We start from the raw sequence: 22,028 nt of genomic DNA, 5'->3' as shown, positions 1-22,028 counted from the left end.
GCTGCACTCAACATACCCATCTCCACACAGCACCAGAGGACGCCAGGGTCATTGTCATTGGAAGTTCTTGCTTTCAGCTTAGTACACTGCACGTCAAGGGTCTGTGCCCCCCTGAGGAAAGACGTAGACCCTGTCCAGGAAGAAGTCATTTAGTTCAACCCCTGCCTCTGGGCACAGCTACATCCAGATCTCCAAGGGAAATAGGCGTCATCTCTTGGTCTTAGAGGCCCCAGGAGAAGGCCTCACCTCCGTGACTTGTCAGTGTCTTGTTACACACGCAAGCAAGAGGTTTTGTCTTCCTATAGCCTAGATCCCTGTCCATGAATGGAGTCTCACCTATCCTCTGAGCCCCTTGCTACAGTTGGAAGAAAGGGACCTCTTGTTGGTCCCTGGACTCCTCCTTATGACCAGCTCCAGCAGGTAATAATAATTGTGGCATTTGTTAAGCACTTACTGTGTGCCAGGCATTGTACTAAGCTATGGGGTAGATACAAGCAAATCATGTTGGGGACAGTCCCTGTCCCACATGGGGCTCACAGTCTTAATCCCCATTTTACAGATGAGGTATTGAGGCACAGAGAAGTGAAGTGACTTGCCCAAGGTCACACAGCAGAGAGGTGGCGGAGATGGGATTGGAACCCATGACCTTCTGACTCCCAGGCCCATGCTCTATCCACTACACCATGTTGAGATGGATTGTCTTGCCCATGTAGAAGTTGACTGGCCAACAGGACCTTCAGGATAGGAGTGTGGAACTGAGAGAGCAGAGCACCAGCTGAAAGGCCACTGGGTCCCTGTTACTTCCACTGACTGACTGAGGGTTGTAGAGAGGTAACGGAGAGCCATAGGACTGATGAGTGTAAGAACCTGTGGGCAGGGGGCGTGTCCCGGCCTTCTATCTTACTTTCCCTGGGGTTTAGTGCAGCAAACTGCTCCCAGTGAGAGCTCAATAAATTCTAGTACTACACTGCTCTGGGAATCAGGAGGCAAGGGTTCTAGTCCCAGGGCTTAGAACAGTGCTTTGCACATAGTAAACACTTAACAAATGCCATCATCATTATTATTAGTCCCATCCTTCTTGTTGCCGGCAAAGTACGCATCCTCACTGCACGCATGCATAACTCACTGCACGCATCCACCTATTTGCCCGTTGCACTCCGTGCTCCAGCAGGAGCACCCACAGCAGGGGTGACAGAGTATGGGGCATGGGGCAAGTGCACCTAAAATGAAAACTAAACTTCCAGCAAAAGGCTAAAGGTGCAGGGTTTCCTCTCCCCGACTAGAGTATAAGCAACTTCTGGGCAGGATATATGTCACTTGTTGGTTTTGTACTTTCCAGGAGCTTAATACAGTGGACTGCACCCAGTGTTTTCTTAGTAAATAACATTACTACTTCTACTGAACCAGACCCTGCGATTTCAGGGTGAGAATCTGCTGCTCTGAATTGAAAGATGGCTGGGAAACGGTGCACTCAGCCTTGAGCAGAGATGAAAGGAGCTCATGAAATTGTGACCTATAAGCCCTGACCGTCCCAAAGAGACAACCTCCAGGAATCCCTCTGCTCCCTGCCTCCCACCTTCCCCAACCCAAATCCCCTGGCCTTCCTTTCTGTTCCCGGTGACATTCTGATATCCCACTTCATAGATATGCATATGTGGTTGTCCTGCATATTGGAAGAAGACACCACCAATGGTGATGTTCACCCAAGAATGTGGGTGACTGAAAAGGCCAGTGTGAGACCCAAAGTCCCAGCCACATTGTGCATGCAAAAGATTGTTCCTTGTGCTGTTGTTATGTTATCTTTAGGGTTTGTGGTGCCTGATACCGTTTTCTTTTTCCCTTGTCAAAAACTACTTTTTCCCGTTGAAAATATGTCTGACTTTTCTTTTAGAGTGTTAGCTCCTTGTGGGCAGAGAACATGTCAATTTTTTATTCTGCACTTCCCAAGCACATAGTACAGCACACCACATAAGTGAACGCTCAATAAATTCTGCTATTACTTTTTCTGAATACCCAGCTTCACAAGTCACAGTGGAAACAGGACTGTCTACCAACTCTATTGTATTGTACTTTCCCAAGCACTTAGTACAGTGTTCTGCACACAGTAAGCACTCAGTTAAATACCACTGATTGATGGTTTGCTGGAAGCCAAGAGTCTCAATTTAGACAGTCAGTCCTAGAAGAGTCGTTTCAGGGTCCTCAAATCCAACCTTTCTCCCTCCAGGCAAGAACATGTGCAATGAAACCAACCCAACATATGGGTATAACTCCTAGGTTTTAAAGAGCTCTAGAGGAGGCATTTCAGTGTTTCTAGGTGACCTCTTTCAGGCTCTCACCTTCCTTCTGTTCAGGACAGTTCCCAACCTTTGGGAAAGGCAAGGCCAGCCTGGGCCCTCTATGGCAAGGTACCAGGCATTGATGTAGAATTAATTCACTGAACTCATCAGTTCTTAATGAATTAGTGTGCATGCATGTATCATATTAGTAATACTATTCATTTTAGTTGTATTAGTTAATATTGGAGATATCCATATTAATCCATATGGTACATTATTTATTTGGAATCATAAAAAAGGCTGCAATTCTTGTTTGTGGTTTCTCAGAACACATCAGTGCCCTGAGATTTTGTCCTTCTTGCCAGGACCTCCAGTGTTGACACTCTCCTGCTGACATTTCTTTCATTTGCAACCACACCCAGAATAGGCCATTGGCAGCCTCCAAGAAATAGAGAGGACGGTGGCTCCCATCTCCATGAGGGAGGGCCTCCATCAACTCGCATCATCTTCATCTCTGCTCCCAGGAGGACCCCCTCGTGACCACCTGGCTCTCCCCACACAGCTGACCTCCTCCACCATTCCCCAAACCCGCCTGCGGCTTTGACATCATTCTGCTGGCAGTCTCCGGTCTGATTCCGCCAAGACCGGCCCCCTTCGCCCCAGCCGGGTCCCTGAAGGTGAGACTGCTTTCTCGAAAGAAATATAAGAGGAGTAGCTGAGATTGGAGCACTTCTAGGGTTGTTTGTTGGTGTCATCACCATACTTGATATCGATGATGATGATGAGAGCTGGTCATGAGCTTAGTTCTCTGCAATCCTAATTGAAATTAGGAATGTCTGTTGGCCAATTCTTTCATTGGTTCCTTCAGTCGTATTTATTGAAGGCTTACTTTGTGCAGGGCACTATACTAAGCACTTGGAAAGTACAATTCAGCAACAAAGAGAGACAATCCCTGCCCATGAGAGGCTCACAATCTCAGCTCAGCTTCAGAACGGTAACCGGCTCACTCCTAGAGCAGATGGGGAGAAGGCAATTGACTGATGGGGCAAACAGGTTGCAAACAGCCCATGGAACCTGCCTTTGGCTTCCTGGCTTTAGTGGCTCTTGTGTCATAAGCCAGATGTATTTTATATATATAGATATATACATATGCATATATGTATATACACATATAGGGAGAGGGAGATATTCACCTAGCTGTCCTTCATTTGTGAAGGTGTAATTACTGGTGGGAAGATACCATCCATGGGTGGCTGAGAAGGCTGATGTTGGTGACAGGGAATTTGCTACCAGCGATTTTATGTTGCAAAGTTCCCCAGTTGCCCTGAAGTTCGAGAGGTCGGGGCCTGGGCAGGCAGATTGCATTTTGGAGACTGCACAGAGTCAGTGCTCAATAAATACCATCTATTTATTGACTGATCTATTGCCTGGGAGCCGGCCCTTTTGACAGTAGCCCTATGGGTGTATGTGAGAGATGGATTCAGGGCTGCGGAAGCCCAGCATGAGCTCCCGGGTTGCTGGACGGATGGGAGGGTGAGCACTCGGTGCCTGGGGTGGGCATGGAAGTGGGCACAGGGGCGGGGGGAGCTCCGAGCCATAGGTCTGGTATGTCTGGCCTGGCCACAGTCCTGCGAGCGCTAGTTTGGAGCTCAGCATGGGGCTCGTCTAGAGCAGATCTGAGCCCCAAATACCTTTTTCTACCCAAATGATGATCTTGAAAAATCACGCCTCACCCACACAGACCTGTCCAGTGTGTTTCTAAAACCCAGACCCCTGACTCGTGTCACGACAGCCTCCCAAGTTCGACAGAGGAAACCCGCTGCGGATACGAGGAGCAGTCGGATGGCCATGTTAGTGGGCAGCATCCCGGGGGTCTGACAAACCCTGGGACGCTACCATTTTGGCTAGGTAGTGGCAACCGTGTACTGCACTCCTTGCCTCCTCCCTCTTGCGCCATCCAAGTCTCGTTCTGAACTGTATAAGAGAGGTGACAACTCCCACCCCAGAGGCAGGAGGGGGCCTCCAATTGTTGAGGGAGGTAAGAATCCATCCAACCATGCACACAACATGGAGACATCTATGGAATGAGAAAATCAGACTTTTCACACTCACTTTGCACTTATCCAGCACCTTTCATCTGAATGCTTTCAAAGCCTTTTCCCCCAACACCCACCCCCAGCTCATCTCAGCAGTCCTGTGGATGCTGATGACAGCTATGTTAGCCCCATTTCACGAGTGAAGCCGTAGGCCCAGAGAGACTTTGCAGAGGGTGACAGCGGCTGAGTCAGAAATAGACTCCACGATGCCTGAATTGAGCCCTACCCGATATTGTTAGGCCATATTTCCAACCCAGAAGTCTTCACTGGAAGGTCGGAAGGCAGCCGTGACCTGGGCCTCTTTATCTCTTAGGACCTCTGGAGCCCTGTGGACTAAGTCAAGTGATTTGGCCCAGTCTAATGTTAGCTAGGACACTTTTAGGACAGGCTCACTAAAGGAGCTTTTTCACCTAATTCCAAAACACCTGGTAGAGACGATCCTTAACCAAATGCTTTGTATTTGCCTGGTACCCTGCTCCCAAATAAGGGCTGGATATTCCTCCCACACCCTGGAAAGATTGGGTGTGAACCAAGGATGGAGACGGAGGAGGCAATCTCAGGGTCCTGAAGAGGTTTCTAAACCAGGTCACAAAATACCAGGGGGGAAATTATTATTCCTCCATATCAGGGGCTATTGCTGCTTTTCTGAATTAAAAAAAAATAGCTGAAGGTCAGCAAAAGGGAGGAAACGGAGATCTGCCTCTCCCCTGCCCCCAGTGCCCTACTCCATCATCCATTAAACCCCTCCCCTTCCTCCTCCTTCAATCCTACTCTTCTGCTCCCTCCCACCTACCTGGGACTTCAGGCTAGGGGGTCTCCCCTGAGAGTCTGGGGGGCATCTGGCAACAGGGGGTAGACAGAGGAGAGGGGGTGGTGGGCGGCAGAGCTTAAGAGGCATCTCCCTCCACCGACATTTCACGTAGCATCCCAAGGGAGTAGATGATGTTGAGGCAAGGCTGTTAGTCCACTGGCCCTGCGGGGGTCAGTCCTAGAATGCCCAGCTCATGAGCAGTGCCCCTCAGCACTGGCTTTGTTGTTGGAGCAAGGAAACGGGGAGGGGAAGATGACTTCCTGGCCACTTTGCACTCCTTCCTTCTTGCAGAGTGTAAGCACGTGTGTGCGTGAGCGCGCACGCACACACACACACACACACACACATTCTCTCTCTCTCTCTCTCTCTCTCTCTCTCTCTCTCTCTCTCTCTCTCTCCCCCCTCACCTTATCCTCCTGCAACCCCTCTTCTCAGCCTCATCCGTCCACCCACCAACTCACTCATCCAGGCCCGGACCACATATTGCACATTAGCAGCTTAAAAAAATTCAGGCGAATCAGGGAACTATATTGTTTTCCTCTTTCTCTCTTTTTGTTTTCCTCCAAAGGCATTTTTAAAAAATATACTAAATCAGATCAGTGTTACTAGGATGTCACTCGGCTGGACAAGAAAACAATTGGAAAATAAATACTTTTTTTTTTTTAAATAAAAAAGAAAAGTCCCCTCCTCTTGCAGTTTCACCTCTTCCTAACTGAACAGTTTTTGCCTCAGGGGGCCGGTTCTTGCTGGAGAGAAGGAGGCGCGGGTTGTCAGCGGGGCACAGGGTGCGGGGGGACCCTGGTTCTGCCCAGGAGAGGAGAAACGCGAACGGGTCTGTAGTTGAAGGAAGAAGCAGATTTCCCTTCCCCATGCCCCAACCACTTGCCCCATTCAGGAACAGTGGCAGGGTGGTGGGCAAGGGGTGGGAGGCCTCCAGGTGGGATGAGGGAGGCAGAAGAGGAGAATACAAAGACTTAAAAACCAACTTGGAGAAGGAGAAGTGACCACATTATTAGAAACACCTGGTTAAAAAGAATACAAAAGTGACACTGAGCAGAGGGGAGGCTGAGCGTGTGCTGCTCTGGGTTTGGGACGGCGAGGATCCCGATCGGAGGGTCTCGGGGGCCGCGTTTAGGTGAGATCCCCCCAGCTCGGCCCACTGATCTGCACTGACTCTGGAAAGCACCAGCTGGTACCCGCCCACGTCTGCCATGTTGCCGCCTGGATGGGCACAGGGGTGCGGGTGCGAGGGGAGGGGGTCTCCTGGCGAGGGGGTCTCCTGGCGAGGGCCACCCGCCCTCCCTCCCCGCTGGCCTTGGTCCAAGTCCCAGAGAGGACGCGGCCATCTCGAAGGGGAGCGCTCCCAGACTCCGACTCGGCTGTCTCAGAGAGGGCAGTGGCGAGCGCGGCCCCTCCGGCTAGCTGCACAGCTTGCCCGTCTCGTACTCCACGGGGTTGGGCAGCCTGGCGTTGAAGGCCCGCAGGGAAGCCTGGATCCGGCCCACCTCGTTGTGGGCCAGCTTGAGCCGGTGGCGGAGCAGGCAGGAGAAGAGGTCAAGCCGCACCTCGCCAGGCGGCGAGAGCCTGTTGACCCGATCACGGATCTCCAGGAGCTGCAGGAGGGCGGAGTCCTGGGAGCCCTGCGTGTAGGGGTAATCGAGCTGCAGGATCAAGTCCCGGACAGCGTCGGGGTCGAAGGGCAGGCTGTAGCCGAAGACCTGCAGGCTGTTGATCTTCATGTAGCCCAGGTTCTTGGAGGGATCAGCCGTCTCCAGGGGCTCATAGTAGAGCGTCTCATTGGAACTGCCGTCCGGGGACTTGATGCGGCTCCTCAGGTAGACGTGGACGGTCTCGAAGAAGCTCTTCCACTTGTTGCCCAGGGTGAGGGTCCAGTTCTGGCACTGGGCCGCCGCGTCAACGCTAGTCCTCTCCCAGTCCGGGAAGTCGCCCTCAGCCACGGGCAGGAACCAACTCTCCGAGTGGCTGCCCCCGAAGGGGTTGACGTAGATGGCCATGGCGGGCTCCAGCGTGCTGTTGCGGGTGAGGCAGATCTGCAGGGACAGGGCCAGCATCACGTGCACCAGCCCGGGCTTGTACTTGTTGCTCTTGAGGGTGAGCAGCATCCGCTTCCGCCACGACGGGTCGAACCAGCCGCCCAGGCGCATGTCGTTGCTGATGAAGATGGCGTGCACCTCGAGGCGGCTGTCCCGCTTCTGAAGCAGGTACCGGAGCTCCAGGTCCTGAAGGTCCGTCTCCAGGCCCAGGAAGGCCTCCGGGGACTCGGCCGCCTCCGGCCGGCACAACCCCTGGCTCAGCACGAAGCCCGGGTTGCAGCCTCCGCAGCGGGTGCCGTTGTCGGCCGCGCAGCTGGCGCAGGCGGGCCCTTCGCCCAGGGTGCAGGGGATGGGGCCCTGGCAGGAGGAGGACGAGGAAGAGGAAGAGGAGGAGGAGGAGATGGTGACCGGCTGGTCGCGGGGGCAGGCGCAGCCGTGGCTCTGCTCCAGGAACGTCCCCGGGAAGGCGGTCTCGGTGCAGTACAGGAGGGACTGGATCCGGTGCCACCAGTAGGAAACTGGCCTGGAGGAGGGACGATAGCACAGAATATGTGGTCGGGGGGCGTGGCGGGGCCGGGCCGGCTGTCCTCGCTCTCCCGCCACCCTTCACCCTTGATGAGCAGCGAGACTGAGGAGAAAGAGCCCAGGGCTGGAAGTCAGGAGACCTGGTTCAAATCCCGACGCCACCGCTTGCCCACTCCGTGACTTTGGTCCAGGTCCTTTGACTTCTCTGGCCCTCAGTTTCCTCATCTGTCAAAAGAGGACAAAGTACCCATTCTCCCTCCCCCTTAGATGGTGAGCCCCATGTGGGACAGTGACCTACGGTCACTGTCTGATCACTTGGTATCTACTCCAGTGCTTTGCACAGTGCTTAACCCAAGGTAGGTGATTAATAAACCCACCAGTTACTATTATCTAAAGGAAAGTCAACTTTGGAGAAAGTGGGTGGCTGGATCTCCTCTGGATGGACCTCGATCTGGTGGGCTAGCCGGCTGGTTTCTCCCAGGGGTAGCCCAGATGCAGAAGGAGGAGGGCCTCCCCATGCCAGCCATGCCAGGAGCTTTCCAAGGGGCACTCAGGGGGTGCCGGCCAGGCTCACCGCCCCCCCACCCCAGCCTCCTCTCACGGCCCAAGCTGGCGAACATCTGCCCCGAGCCGGACGCTCACCAAACCTGGCAGCCTGCCTGATGGGGGTTGTGGGCCATGCGGAGGGGCGTGTTGGGGGTGGGGGGTCATCGGACAGGCCCACCTCTCCTTGGGGAGGCGGAAGCGAGGCTGCCTGCGGCAGCGCTTGCAGAGGTTGAAGAGGCGGCGGACGATGCGGTGGGCCTTCTTGAGGAGCAGCTTCAGGCTGGCTCCCAGCTGCTGGTAGCGGTGCTGCAGGCTGGCGTCCACAGCCCAGAACTGGGCGATGGTCGTGGTGTTCAGGAAGCGGTCCCCAGGGAGCCGCTGCAGCAGGGACCGGAACTCCTCTGCGGTGGAGGAGAAGAGATCGGATGTTCACGGGGACCACCCTGCCGCTAGACCTTCCTCGTCTTAACCCATAGGGGTCAAAGTCAAGAGGCCGGGTCCTCACCCTGCGCCCGGAAGGGGACAGAAGGCTCGGCGATGGGGAATGTCATTTTACAGGGATTGACCGGTCCGGCCCGAGGCCTGGCATTGGGTCTCGAGGTCCGGGAAGAAAGGAGAGGAGATCTGGTAGTGGGAGCAGGGCACTACTCAGCATTCTGGACCTGGGAGGGGCGGAGGATCAGTGGTGGCTTCTGCCAGAGGAAATGGAATGGGAGATGAATGGTGGAGGACTGGGAGCATTTCAGTGTCTGGCTTGGAAGTCTGCCACCGGCCGCGGGTCAGAATGTGGTTAATCGGTACGGGTGGCCACGTTCACTTAACTAGGGATTGGATTGCTGTCTTATCTAGATTCCATTTATTTGCTTAAACTAAGGCGACCTTCTAGTAAGAGCTGTTTAATTTGTCGGTTGATTTGGCTGATATGTTGTGTGCGTGTGTGTATGGAGTCAGAGAGAACGAGAGAACACTGCCCTTCATTTTCAAAGATGATGTGACCGACAGTGAGGCTTGGTTGGCTGGGTGTTTAAGCAATTTACCCAACAGTTCTCCATTGTTCATATGTTTGTAAGCTCTACAAGTCATCTGTTTCCATCCTAAACTGGTTTGTATCTCTCTTTCCAGTGGCTGTGGGAGTTGCCAGTTCTCACCTTTGGGAAGTAACTCCCTGTCTTCTCGGTGCTCTGTCTCTGGCTGGATGATTGGCTGGCTGGTTAGCTGGCTGGCTGGACTGAACCCAACTCAGGTGAGGCAAAGCCACCCGGGAGTAGTGGCCCCACCAGGCGGCTACCCAGAGTCAGGGTGTCCAGTTCCCCCTTCCTGCTGTTCACCGGCTGGGTGGTCTTAGCCAGGTGCTGGGTCCTTTCTGCGGCTCACCAGCAAAGCCTGCTGAGGTGACCTTTGTCTTTCAGTGGGGCTCTAAGGAGTCATTTGAGAAAGCAAGAGTGGTCTTGGCAATTAGAAGGCTCTCAGTTCAACTAATAATGAGTCTGCCCCAGGACCTGTCCAGGAAAATATAATCCAGGCAGCGCTGGATCCATCCAGGAGCAGGCAAAGGGGAAGGGTTAGTGCTTTGAGAAGGGGTGGTGCCAAAAGAGAGATTTCCCCCATTTTCTCTTCGCTGTTCCAGTGCTGACATCAGAGACCCTCTGGGAGGTCTGGTGGGCAACGAGGCCCAGTCAGGACCATGGTGAGGTGGCAGGGTGGGTCTGAAGGGACCCAGATGGGCAGGGGAGTGGAAGATTGGGCTGCCGGGTCCCATGGGTTCTCCAAGTTGGCTGGAGCCACGCTTGCGGGGAAGGAGGTACCAGGCTATGGGTGGCCCACAGAGCGATTCAGAGAAATGCTGGGAGGACCCAGAGGGCGAGGCTGCGGAGCGGGGTGCCCGAGCTTTGTGGCTTCCTCACCTGAGTCCTCAAACTGCTGGTTGTGGATGACCCAGGCTTCCTGGATCTGGACCAAGCTGTCCTCCATGGCCTGGATGTCGGCATCCGGACAGTTGCATTCTGGAAAGTCGGGCCCACACTGACACCAGCAGTCATTTTCCCGGCAGATGAGCTCCCCTTCCGAGCTGCAGGTGATGTAGCTGAGCGCGGCGGCCACGAAGCGCTCCCGTAGGTGGTCGGGCAGCAGTACCTGCAGGCCTGGGGACAGACAGTCTCAGGGTGCCGGGACTGGCCGGCCCGTCCGCCTGCCGGGGCCTCGGCACCTTGGGGCTTCTTGTGAACTGTTAACTCCTCCCCACCTCCAGAGCTGGGGACTCACCGCCCACCCCAACCCACTTGCTGAGCACCCTGGGAGAGAAGGGTGCTTCTACACTGGGGCAGTGTTGTGTGCAATGGGCAGCCAGAAGGAGAAGGGAGTCCCCAGTTAGAAATGGGGCGATCCTCTTAGAACAGAGGCCATGGGACAAACCCAGCACTGAGGGGGAAATGAAAACAGTGTCTGGCACTGGGAGTCCCAAAGGCCCCAGAGCAACAAGGGACATGGTGGAACCCGTTATAATAATAATTGAGGTATTTGTTAGGTGCTTACTATGTTCTAAGGTCTGGAGTAGATACCAGATAATCAGATCCAACACAGTTCCCGTTCACCTGGGTCTCCCATTCTAAGGGGGAATGGAGGGTAGATATTTAACACCCATTTCTTAGATGAGGAAAGTGAGGTCCAGAGAAGTCAAATGAACTGTCTGAGGTCACACAGCATAGAAAATAGCAGAGGCAACATTAGAACCCGGCTCTCCTGACTCCCAGTCCTGTGCTCTTTCCACTGGTCCGCACCTGCACTCACTGAGGGAAATTGCACCACCAGTGTCATCAGTCATCACTGGGCCTGGTGGAGACCACCACACATATGTGAACATGCGTCGTACAGGACACTGGATCCGTACTACGTGTGCACGGTTCCCACACTGTTATGTGGGACAGGGGCCAGGAGAAATGGCTTACCGAGTAACTGTACTTTGTTTTCGGGACTCTGCACCAGAACTGAACTGACTGAGTCCAGGTTATCATAGTTGCTGCAGCCCAGAGGGCCGGTCCGGGTTTCCGTGACCTAGAGAAGGAAGGGGAGAGAGCAGGATTTTAAAACGATGAGGTCAGGAGCCGGGCTTCTGCAGCTCAAGCAGCCAGCTAACAAAACCAGGCTCTTCTCCCTGTGGAGTCTTCTCCCTCTAGACTGTAAGTGCTTTGTGGGCAGGGAATGTTTCTACCAAATCTGTCGCTTCATATCCTCCCAAGTGCTTAGCACAGTGTTCCGCAAACGGTAAGCACTCGATAAATACCATTGATTGACTGAGTTCAATATTCGGATCTGCACTTGAGAAGCAGCGAGGCCTAGTGGAAAGAGCACAGGACTGGGTGTCAGGAGACCTGAGTTCTTATCCCGGCTTGGTCACTGGCCTTCAGTGGGACCCTGGGAAAGACCCCTAAAATAATAATAATATTCACTGTGATGTTTGCTAAGCGCTTACTCAATGCCAAGCACCATGCTAAGTGCTGAGGTAGTTGCAAGATAAGCAGGTGGACACAATCCCTGTCCCACATTGGGCTCACAGTCTGAATAGGAAGAACAGGTATTGAATCCCCATTTTGAAGATGAGGAAACTGAGGCACTGAGAAGTGACTTTCCCAAGGTCACCCAGCAGGCCAGTAGCAGAGCTGGGATTAGAACCCAGGTCCTCTGACTCCCAGACCCACACCTTTTCCACTAGGTCACTCCATTAGGAGTTCAGTATCGAATCCACTCCAGATGGGGACCAGACCAGCTGAAAATCAGCCGGCCAGACACCCTGTGACAGACTGGGGACCCACGAGCCGGGTATGGCCTCACGGGTCTCTGGCCGGCTCGGCCGAGGCAGGTGACGGTCCCAGAGACAGCCAGCTGAGAGTCGGACCTGAACCAGGGGCCGCCTGGTCAACCTCTTGGTGCCGTGCAGGGACAACTCGGTGTCCCGCAGGATGGAAAGTGCTTTAGAAATATGAATTACGAGTATTATTATTAGTATTAAACATTTAAGTCCCACATTGGCACTGAGTCGTCCTTAGAGAAAACCAGCCATGGGCTTACTGCATATTTTAATAAGTATATTAAATATACATAAACTCTTATAGCCATGTAATATTTTAAAGCACCGTGGAGCCGTTAAAATATTATAAAACTGGCCCATCAGTTTTCCCTGATGTTTAAAGTACAGGCGGAATAATACGTGGACTTTAAATGTGCTGAAATCATTGTGTAATGAGGACAGTGTGGACTTATGGACCGCTTTTCACCTCAGGTCTCCACCATCGACTCTTCTTCTCAACACCCTTTCTGACCATAGGGGCCGAAGACAAAGAAGCAGTTTCACCACCAAGTGAAGTAAGTTACCCAAAGGAGAGGAAAAATATCTTCCTCTTAGAGTTTGAGCCGTCTTTGAAACAAATATCCCGGTCTACTAGCCTACCGACAGTAGTTACCAGCCTGCTATATCCTCCAGGGGGATTACAGGTTACAGAATGAAGTGAAATCAGAAATTCTGGTTTCCTTGGCCTGGAGAATGAGTTAGTCACCTGAGGCCAGGAGGCAAGAAATTGGGGTTTGATAGGATGGGGTGAGTACAATACTTCTACAACTAATAATTGTGGTATTAAGTGCTTTCTTTGTGCCAAGCACTGTACTAATTGCTGGGGTAGATACAGGATGAATAGGTCCCAAATAGGGCTCACAGTCAAAGGAGAGGGAAGAATAGATATTTTGCAGATGAAGGAGCTGAGGCATAGAGAAATTAAGTGACTTGCTCAGGCTCACAGAGCAGGGAAGTGGCAGAGCTGGGATTAGAACCCAGGTCTTCTGGCTCCCAGGTCTGGGCTCTTTTCACTAGGCCCCATTGCTTCTCTTCTGTGGGTATCTAAGGGGCCAGGTAGGAGGGACCGGGTATGGGGTCGAGTGGAACTGCCATGAGTAGATCTAGTGGCTCCATTCAGATAGAGCAGAGAAGCTCGGGAAAGAAGGCAGGGGAGCATCCCCTTCAAAACTGCTACTCATTCCCCAACTTGAGCAATGGAGTAATCTTGGATGGCCAATATGATCCCAGACCTACAGTCTTTGGGGTTGGGAGCACTTGGTGAGGGAGCATAGAGAGAGGGGCTGAGAGGGAGTCTGTGAGAGGAAAGATAGAGATTTTTGTAGCAAGGCAAGCTTTCTCTCTCTCTCACACACACAAGAATAAAGAGTGCCTCAGATATGCTTTCAGAAAGGGAAAATAATGGTGTGTTAATTGGTCTGTTGACAGAGAGCATCCTGCCTTCAGAGAGCCCGACGAATCTCAGCTTCATTAGCGTGTCCAATTTTCCATAAATAACGGGAGCTTGCTAGCCTTCGCTTCAGTGCCCTGTGTTCCCCCTCCCCATCCACTCCCCTTTTCCTCACACTTCCTGTGGAGGCCCTGTCACGGCAAATGCTGGAGCAAATGCAAGCTTAGAATTACAGGTGGAAGGTCGGTGATGGTGTTTAGCATCCACACATCCCAACCTGGGGTGCAGGAAGAGGGATGCTCTGGGGAGAGGGAAGCTGGGAAAATCCTCCTTTCTGTCATCCCAGCCCCACCTGGAGCCCAGGGAGCCCCTTGCCGTCAGCCAACCTTACATGACGTCCACAGGGCTCCCTTGGCTCTTCCCTTGCTTCCCCTCCCCTTGCCCGCCTCCACTCCTTCACAACCGTCCTCTGCCTGTAAGCCAGTCCAACAACAGAGACTCTGCCCACCCCCACCAATGCTGCTCTCCTACAGAGAACTTCCTAAGGAAGAAGGGAGGAAGGCAAATCAATACATTTACCATGGTTTCTTCTGGCAAGGACAGGGCAGATCTGGTCAACGAGTCTTCTCTATAACCTATTTTCTCAGAAATTGGGGTGGGGGACAGTGGTCCCTGGCACCCCTCCAAAATAAAAGAGGTCTCCCTCAGAGCAGTGAGGTGGGCCACGAAAGCTCCTGGGAAAAGGAAGTGTGCTTTCACTTAAGCAGTGAGGCGGGAGGGGGAGAGAAGGCCTCTGAGCAGCTGGACCGGCACTTCTAAGTGATGAGAAGACTGAGTGTGACTCATCTTCCCTTGCACCTTGGCAAGAAAGTGGCAATTAGCAACTGAGCAAAAATCAACGTGAACTCCTCCTTTCTCCCTGGACACTACCTGGAGGCCAGGCCATTTGGGCCCAGTCCTGAGAGAAGGGGTCCAGCCCTAGGGACTCAAATCTGGCTTGGTGATATAGTAGTAATATTATAATACTACTTTTTAAGCCCATATTCTGTGCCAAGCAAGAAATCAGATTAGATGCAGTCCCTGCCCCATCTGGGACTCACAGTCTAGGGGCCAGGGAGAACTGGTATTTTCATTGTGGGAAGGGAATATGTCTGTTTATTGTTGTATTGTGCTCTCCCAAGTGCTTAGTACAGTGCTCTGCACACACTAAGTGCTCAATAAATACGACTGAATGAATGAATTTTATCCCCATTTGGCAGATGAGGAAATTGAGCTACAGAGAAATGAAGACACTTATTCAAGGTCACACAGCAGGCAAGTGGCAGAGCTGGGATTAGGATCCAGGGTTGCAGGATCTCTGGGAGGCTGAGAGCCTTCCAGGGAAGCCCAGGATGTGGTGAGCTGGAGGGCCACCCTGGGAAGTGTCTCTGTATTTGGAATTCGGAGCTTTGAGGTCCAGGCTCCTTGGGCCACCTGCATTGGAGACAAGTCAGGTAGCCTGGGGCAACTCAGTCCATCAGTGTCCTCCCAACATCCCCCCGCCTTCCACCGAGGCCTGGGTTGGAGATGAGTGAATCAGGACTGGGCAGGTAGCCAGGGGCATTTCTGTCCAGCGGTCCCCCACCTTGGACAGTCAGCATTTATGCAGCCCTTGCTGAGGTCCAACTGTGCCCCCCTACAGCTGAACCAGAACTGCATTGGGAGCCTGTGTGAGATGAGGGCTGACCATGACTGCACATACAAGTGCTCAGCAAATACGACTGAAAGAATGAATTACTATTGGGCAACTCTTTTGACTGGCAGATTCTAGTCAGTGAGGAAGTCAGGGCATCGGGGGCTCTGAGAACTACAGCCCCCATAGCCTGAGACCTTCCCTGCTTCTGTCCACGGAGATTCACTGCAGCTTTGCCAGCCTAAAGCCCAGCTTCCGGGGAAACCGACAGCCTCCCCTCCTCCAGAGTGAGTCCAGACCTGAGCTAGGGAGCATCTTGACAGTTTGAATTCACCGAGACAGAGGTCCAATCAGAGAAACTGGGCTGCAGGGAAGCTGGAGGGTCCACCCCAGTGAACATGCTGTGCCCAGGAAAGGCCCGTAACCATGCACTATTACTGGCCCTGGGAGGGTGAGCAAGTGACTCTCTACAAGGCGGTCTTAAATCCAATTCACCCAGCCTTAAATCTGAGTGGCCAACGAGAAATGGCCCAGAGTTCAGAAAGCATTGGGAGCCCCACGTGGGAGAGGGACTCTGTCCCATCTGATTATCCTGAACCTACCCCAGGGCTTAGCCCAGTGCTAAGTAGGCACTAAACACACACCACTGTTACTGTTGTTATTATAATTGTTATTATTATTATTTGATACTTGGTTTTGGTCTGGAGGAAAGCTGTTCTTTCCCATTCCCCTTCCCCCAGGTTCCTCTCAGCCCCAGCCCCTCCTTGGTTGTTACCTTGATGGCGGCTGTGGCTATCTGGATGTGATGGAGCCGGCGTAAGGTGCTCTCTCGGTCTATGAAGTAGGAGGCGGCCAGCTGATGCAGGGTCTCCAGGGACACGGCCGTGCCGTTCCCGCTTCCGCCGGACCCAGCAGCCGCGGGGGCTGCGCCCGACTCTGCCTTTCGGCTCAGCTTCCGCTTGTCCACAAAGATGGTCAGGGACTCCTCCCCTGCAGTGGGCATACCCACAGCCCCTTTGGTTGGGAGAAACCTCTCCCCCCGACCAAGCTCCACCCACCCTGACTCTCCTCTGCAGCCATCCGGCCCGGTACCCTGGTGGCTACCTGTCCCTGCCAGCTGCCTTCCATTTATCGTGCCCAGCCACTGCCGTTCCCTGCACCTACCACCCTCTTACAGCTCTGTGGTCATCCTACAGAGCTGCAGAGCTTCCTCTCGAGATGCCATGTTTGTCACTGATGCATCCCTCAGTACAGCGCTTGGCCCTGAGTAGATGCTAAGTCAATATCATTGACGAATTGACTGGTGGCACCAAGTGAGGGGCTTCCTAGGCTGTACATGGAGAAGACCTGATTCTTTCCCTTGAGGAGCTTATGTGAGGGGCCCATCCCGCCCCAACACTTGGAATGTCTCTTCTTTCGTGTCTTTCAGGTGCCACTTTTGTCCCAAACTGTGGCTCCTTTTCGTCCTTCCTCCGGGGCCCAAATAGTGCCCTTTGATGACGCCCCAGCCATCCCCTTTTCAGAGATCGCCCAGGCCCTGGTTCTGTCTAGCACTCCTCCCTCCCCGTGGTTTGGGTACCCAGTGATACAGATAATAATAATAATAATAATGTTGGTATTTGTTAAGCGCTTACTATGTGCCGAGCACTGTTCTAAGCGCTGGGGTAGACATAGGGGAAGCAGGTTGTCCCACGTGGGGCTCACAGTCTTAATCCCCATTTTACAGATGAGGGAACTGAGGCACAGAGAAGTTAAGTGACTTGCCCACAGTCACACAGCCGACAAGTGGCAGAGCTGGGATTCGAACTCATGAGTCCTGATTCCAGGGCCCGTGCTCTTTCCACTGAGCCACGCATGCCCCAAGTGTTAGTCCCACGAGGAGGACATGGCAGCCACTGGCATCTTCTGCCCCTGCCAGAGTCCTGAATCCAACAGGCAGTTCCTTCCATGTCCTCTCCCCGCTCAGTAAATGCTATTGGTAGATTGATGTGTGCCAGGCTACCTGAATAGGAAGGAGAGAGAACCGAGCAGGGAATTAGAGCCCCCGAACCTGGCTTATTTTGACCCCGTCTCAGCCCTTACCTCCGAGTGTCGCTGAGAGCAAGAAGTGGGTCCCGTATTTTTTGATCAGGTTTTCCGTGATCTGCTGCAGGTTGGGTCGTCGCCCCAGGAGGCGGATATTGCGGATGAACTCTGGGGCGAGAGGCAGTGGCAAGTTGAAAAAGTCCTTCCTTTCCAGAGCCAGGTTATTCACCTTCCAACGGGCAAACTCTCTAAAAGCAGAACCAAGGGCAGCAAGTGGTAAGTCCAGGGTAAGGGACTAAAGGAAAGTCCAGTCAGACCAGGAGAGGGCTAGTGTCAAGGCCGTGAGTGGAGACATTTTGCGTCAACTACTTGGAATGTCCTAACGCATAAACCTCCACCATTGTGGCGTGAGTTAGAAACATCATGGCTTCCCTTAAGGAGAGAATTGGGATCAACTAGATCCTTTCACTTTGAAGCTCTACTCATTTTACCAGCCTTGAAGATAAGTACTAGTACAGGTGTGGAGGCCCTATAAGACCACCAAGTGGGTCTACTGGAAGTCAAGCAGGCAGGTCGACCCAAATTAAGCCAAACAAGCTCTGCCTTCTGCTCTTCTTCAGTTCATTCCTTTTGTGCTTGGTTTCATGGGACCCTGGACCAAAGGAAAGGCCAAGCTAGCGGTTCTGGGTTCATAATGGAGAAATCCTCCCCTTAGAATATAAGTTCCTTGTAGGCAGGAAATGTGTCACGGTATTTCGGCGGTATTTTCCCAAGTGCTTAGTACTGGGCATTTCACTCAGTGGACATTAGGTCCACTACTACTACTAATTACTATGCCAACTGATTTGGGCAGTGATGAGAGGAGATGGAAATGGTTGGGGGGAGGAGGAGGAGGAGGAGGAGGAGGAGAGTGCCATTGTTACTTGGGTGGCAAATTCTGTAGACCAAGTAGCATAGCTGAGGGACTGATGATTCTGGAAATTTATTTTCCAGTGTGGCCTATGGCCCTGAAACTCCCACTGTAGCCTGGCCGGTGCTCTCCCAGAGGCCTGGCTCTCACTCAGGGGCTGAGGGCCCACCTAGGGCTAGGCCGGGCAGAATCAGCAATTTCCAAGGCATTCCCTCTGGGCACAGGGAATGTGTGTGGCAGGGAGAGGGTCAGCTGTTGGGTCAGCACTTCCTTCCAGTTTCTTCATCTGTAGTATGGAGATAACTGTTCTCTCTCCTTAGGCTGTGATCACTGTGTGGAATAGAGACTGTGTCTGAGCTGAAATTTGGTCTACCCTGGCCCTTAGCAAATAGTAAGGACTTAATAAAAGCCATAATAATCATTCTAATAAATATATCAGCTACAAAGGCAGTAAGGCCCAAAAAGGGGCAGATCAGCTCAAAAGTGGACTGACTGGTTTAAAATTGATGACTGGCCTCTCTAGCCATACTTCTCTGTGACCTCTGCCTCCATCCCTTGTGTCTCTGTCACCCAACCGGAGAGGTGATTATGGACACTAGAAACTAGAGGGAGCCCAGAAACCTGATGCTGCAGTGTCTGTGACAGTCATCTGGATTCCTGCCATGGATTGGTAATTAGAGGTTTTATTGCATAGCCTGACTCTAAGCTCAGGGGTAGATAGGAGATAATCAGATCAGACACAGACCCTGTCCCACCCAGGTTCTGGTGGGAAAAGTGTGCTGGAAGTGTGAGGGTGCTGGGCACGGCTGATTCTTGCCTCAGGGCTGCTGCCCGGGGCAGTTCCGATCCTTGCGTAGTGTCCGTTCATAGGCGGCAGGGCCTGTCGTCCACCGTTCCTCATCCAGGCCCCAGCTCTCAGGAATCCTGCTTACACAGATCACTAGTTTTTGATGTGATTCCTTTCCACTGCTTTGCTGTTGGGAATGATTTTTGCCGAGGAGGGTGGTAGTGGGCCAGGGAGGGAGACAGTCCCTACAGCACCTGGATGGAACCATCAGGTTGACTCTGGGGAGGGAGACTGAGCAATAGAAAAGGAGGCTCCAGTTTTAATTGGAGAATGCTGAATTTCCCTCTCTCTCTGGCTCAGAGAGTCACATTTTGTGTTTTATTGTTGTATCCTTCCTTACGTGTCCATTGCTAGTTCCCTCTCCCCTCCCTTATTCTTAGCTGGGGAGTCCCTTCAGGGCCAGGAACTGGGTGTCATTCTTACTTGTTCATTTTTTTTTCTCAGCACTTATAACAGGGCTCAGCACAAAATGTAGGCACTTAATAAATACTACTACTATTCCTATGACTGTGACTCGGGAGATGAGGCAGGGTGGAGGGGCACACCTGTTGCACTGCCAAGGGGCCCAAAGGAAAGTGGGCAGAGCTATAATAAATGACTCCTGGGAAAATCTTGAGAGATTCAGCCAGTCAACCATTAGATCCCTCAATAGCATTTACTGAGTGTTTACTCCATGCAGAACACTGTACTAAGCACTTAGTAAAGTTCAATAGAGTTAGAAGATCCCTGCCCTCTAGGATTTTACAGTCTAGCTGGTGGAAACAAGACTCCTGGGAAGGGAGCCAAAAGGTCATTGAATCCTATCTCCTGACTCTAGACAGAACTCTCTCTCAATCATGCCGGGGAAATTGAATTCTACAACAATTCTGGGCTACTCACCCCAGAGTTTAACAGCTCCAGATACCAGGAAGCCCTGCTTTTTGTCTAATTTGTACCCTCCTGTCTGCCCACTGCATCCTAAACCCATGTCCTCATGTTCTGTTTTTCTTTCTTACTGAGCCATGTCCGGGTAGTAACTCCCAGCAGTAGAGGAGAACCGCCCCACTATAACTCTGTACCTGCCTTGAGGGCACTTCTCTTTCTGAGTTACAGCTTAGGGAAAAAGATGATTAAAATGGGCCAAATTGTGTCATAAGCAATTGTAGCAAAATGAACTGCAGACTAGTGATAAAAGTTGTAGTATTTTTAAATAATTGCAGCATTAGTTAGGTGCTTCAATATGTGCCAAGCACTAAACGAAGAGCTGGGGTAGCTACTAGAGAAGCAGCGTGGCTCACTGGAAAGAGCCCGGACTTGGGAGTCAGAGGTCATGGGTTTGAATCCCGACTCTGCCGCTTGTCGGCTGCGTGACTTTGGGGAAGTCACTTAACTTCTCTGTGCCTCAGTTACCTAATCTGTAAAATGGGGATGAAAACTGTGAGCCCCATGTGGGACAACCTGATCACCCTGTATCCCCCCAGTGCTTAGAACAGTGCTTTGCACATAGTAAGCGCTTAACAAATACCACCATTATTATTACAAAATAATCAGGTGCCATGTGAGTCTCACAGTTAAGTATGAGGGACAACAACATTTACTAAGCTAGTTAAACTGCCTTTGTGCCAAGCACTGTACTAAGCTCTGGGGGAGATACAAGATAATCAGAATGGGCATAGTTCCTGTCCCAAGTAGGGCATAGTCTAAGCGGAAGGAAGAAGAGGAGTTTTAGGAATTTTACAGGTGAGGAAAGGGAAGTTAAATGACTCGCTCAAGGTCACAGACCAGGCAAGTGGTGGACCCGAGGTGAAAACCCAGATCCCCTGACCCCCAGGTCTGTGCTCTTTCCACTAGACCAGGCTGCTTCTCTGGTTCACTGAGCTAACCAAGTTCCTTTGTTCCTGTGGGACACTTTGATTTTAAAAGATTTAGAACTGTTGTGGAGGAAAGGTGATCTCGCCCTGCCATGAGCTAAATCGTATACCCTCTGCGGCTCAACTGGGCCAGCACAATTCATTCCAGAACTCCAAAGGGTTAAGCAAATCTCCAGGCTGCCGCTATTGCTGTTGTCATTGCTGCTGCTGTCCGTTGCCACCAGTGGAACTCTAACATGCCCAAGCCTCAGCCGGCAGCAACTGAGCCCGTCCTCCCTCTGAGAGCCAAGCATAGGGGTGTCAGATGATAACTTTAAATGGCTTAGCACTGCTGGTAATTAGAAAAGTGTAAATGCCACAGTACACTGTCTCTGCACCCCAGGTGCCTTTGAGTCATCTCTGCTGACTTTAATAACCCTGGCAGCCCTGCAGCCCTTCCAGCTAAGGGAAGGCGAGGGGGAGGGGAGCCAGCCTGTGTTGGCTTATGCAAGGTCAGAGAGAAATCTGCCGGCAAGATTCCCCCTGCAGGATTTTTAAGGCTGGTGATGATGAAAGAGGCAGAAAGAGCCCAGATGGATGCTTCGCTCCCAGAGGACCTGAGTTGGGGTGTGTCCATCAAGAGCCAGGGTTAGTACTTGGAAGAGTCACCTTCTGCTTTGTAAACTGCGAACACTTGATCCAGAGAACACAGAGAATGCTCACCCCCATGACACCCCAACACCCATTCCGGCCTGCAGCTGCAAGAAACATCCACCCGCCTCATCAGTGTCACAGGCTTTTGTTGGAGCCCACAGATCAGAGCTTCAGCAGCCCCAAGGAATGAAATGTCACTCACTCAATCATTGATTGATTGATTGATCAGAGAGCATCAGCAGCCTGAAGGGACTAAACAGCAGTGCTATGGGCTGAGATTCTGCTTACTGAAATCACATTTGCCTGTTTTATTTGAGGTCTGTCCTTATTTTGTTTACACCCTGATCAGGTCAGTGTTCAGCTTCACGGGAATCCATGGGGAATCATGTTTACTGAATCATTTCCACTCCCTACCCCTTCACCCCGCCCAAGTCCCAACCGCATTTTATCTGACGTGGTGTCGGTAGAGGGCGGGTTTGGAGGTGAGTCCAAGGCTCTGTGTGATCTTGGGCAGGTCACTTAACTTCTCTGTGTCTCAGTTTCCTCACA

The 22,028-nt window shown here is 52.3% G+C and overlaps 1 protein-coding gene across 1 annotated transcript in view; it reads right to left on the bottom strand.

Moving 5' to 3' along the window:
- Window positions 1-2,533: 2,533 nt before the first annotated feature.
- Window positions 2,534-22,028, bottom strand: part of BRINP2 (BMP/retinoic acid inducible neural specific 2) — a 57,813-nt gene continuing 38,318 nt past the window's right edge. The window contains exons 3-8 of the mRNA XM_001515517.4: window positions 17,297-17,487; window positions 15,990-16,204; window positions 11,254-11,359; window positions 10,213-10,449; window positions 8,487-8,709; window positions 2,534-7,760 (exon numbers count right to left, since the gene is read on the bottom strand). Coding sequence (XP_001515567.1) covers window positions 6,602-7,760; window positions 8,487-8,709; window positions 10,213-10,449; window positions 11,254-11,359; window positions 15,990-16,204; window positions 17,297-17,487 — 2,131 coding nt within the window. The 3' untranslated portion in view covers window positions 2,534-6,601. The remainder of the gene's footprint in view (window positions 7,761-8,486; window positions 8,710-10,212; window positions 10,450-11,253; window positions 11,360-15,989; window positions 16,205-17,296; window positions 17,488-22,028) is intronic.

The sequence above is a fragment of the Ornithorhynchus anatinus genome, chromosome 16 (genome assembly GCF_004115215.2).
Source record: "Ornithorhynchus anatinus isolate Pmale09 chromosome 16, mOrnAna1.pri.v4, whole genome shotgun sequence".
Classification (NCBI taxonomy): domain Eukaryota; kingdom Metazoa; phylum Chordata; class Mammalia; order Monotremata; family Ornithorhynchidae; genus Ornithorhynchus; species Ornithorhynchus anatinus.
This window is presented reverse-complemented; position numbering and strand designations above follow the sequence as displayed.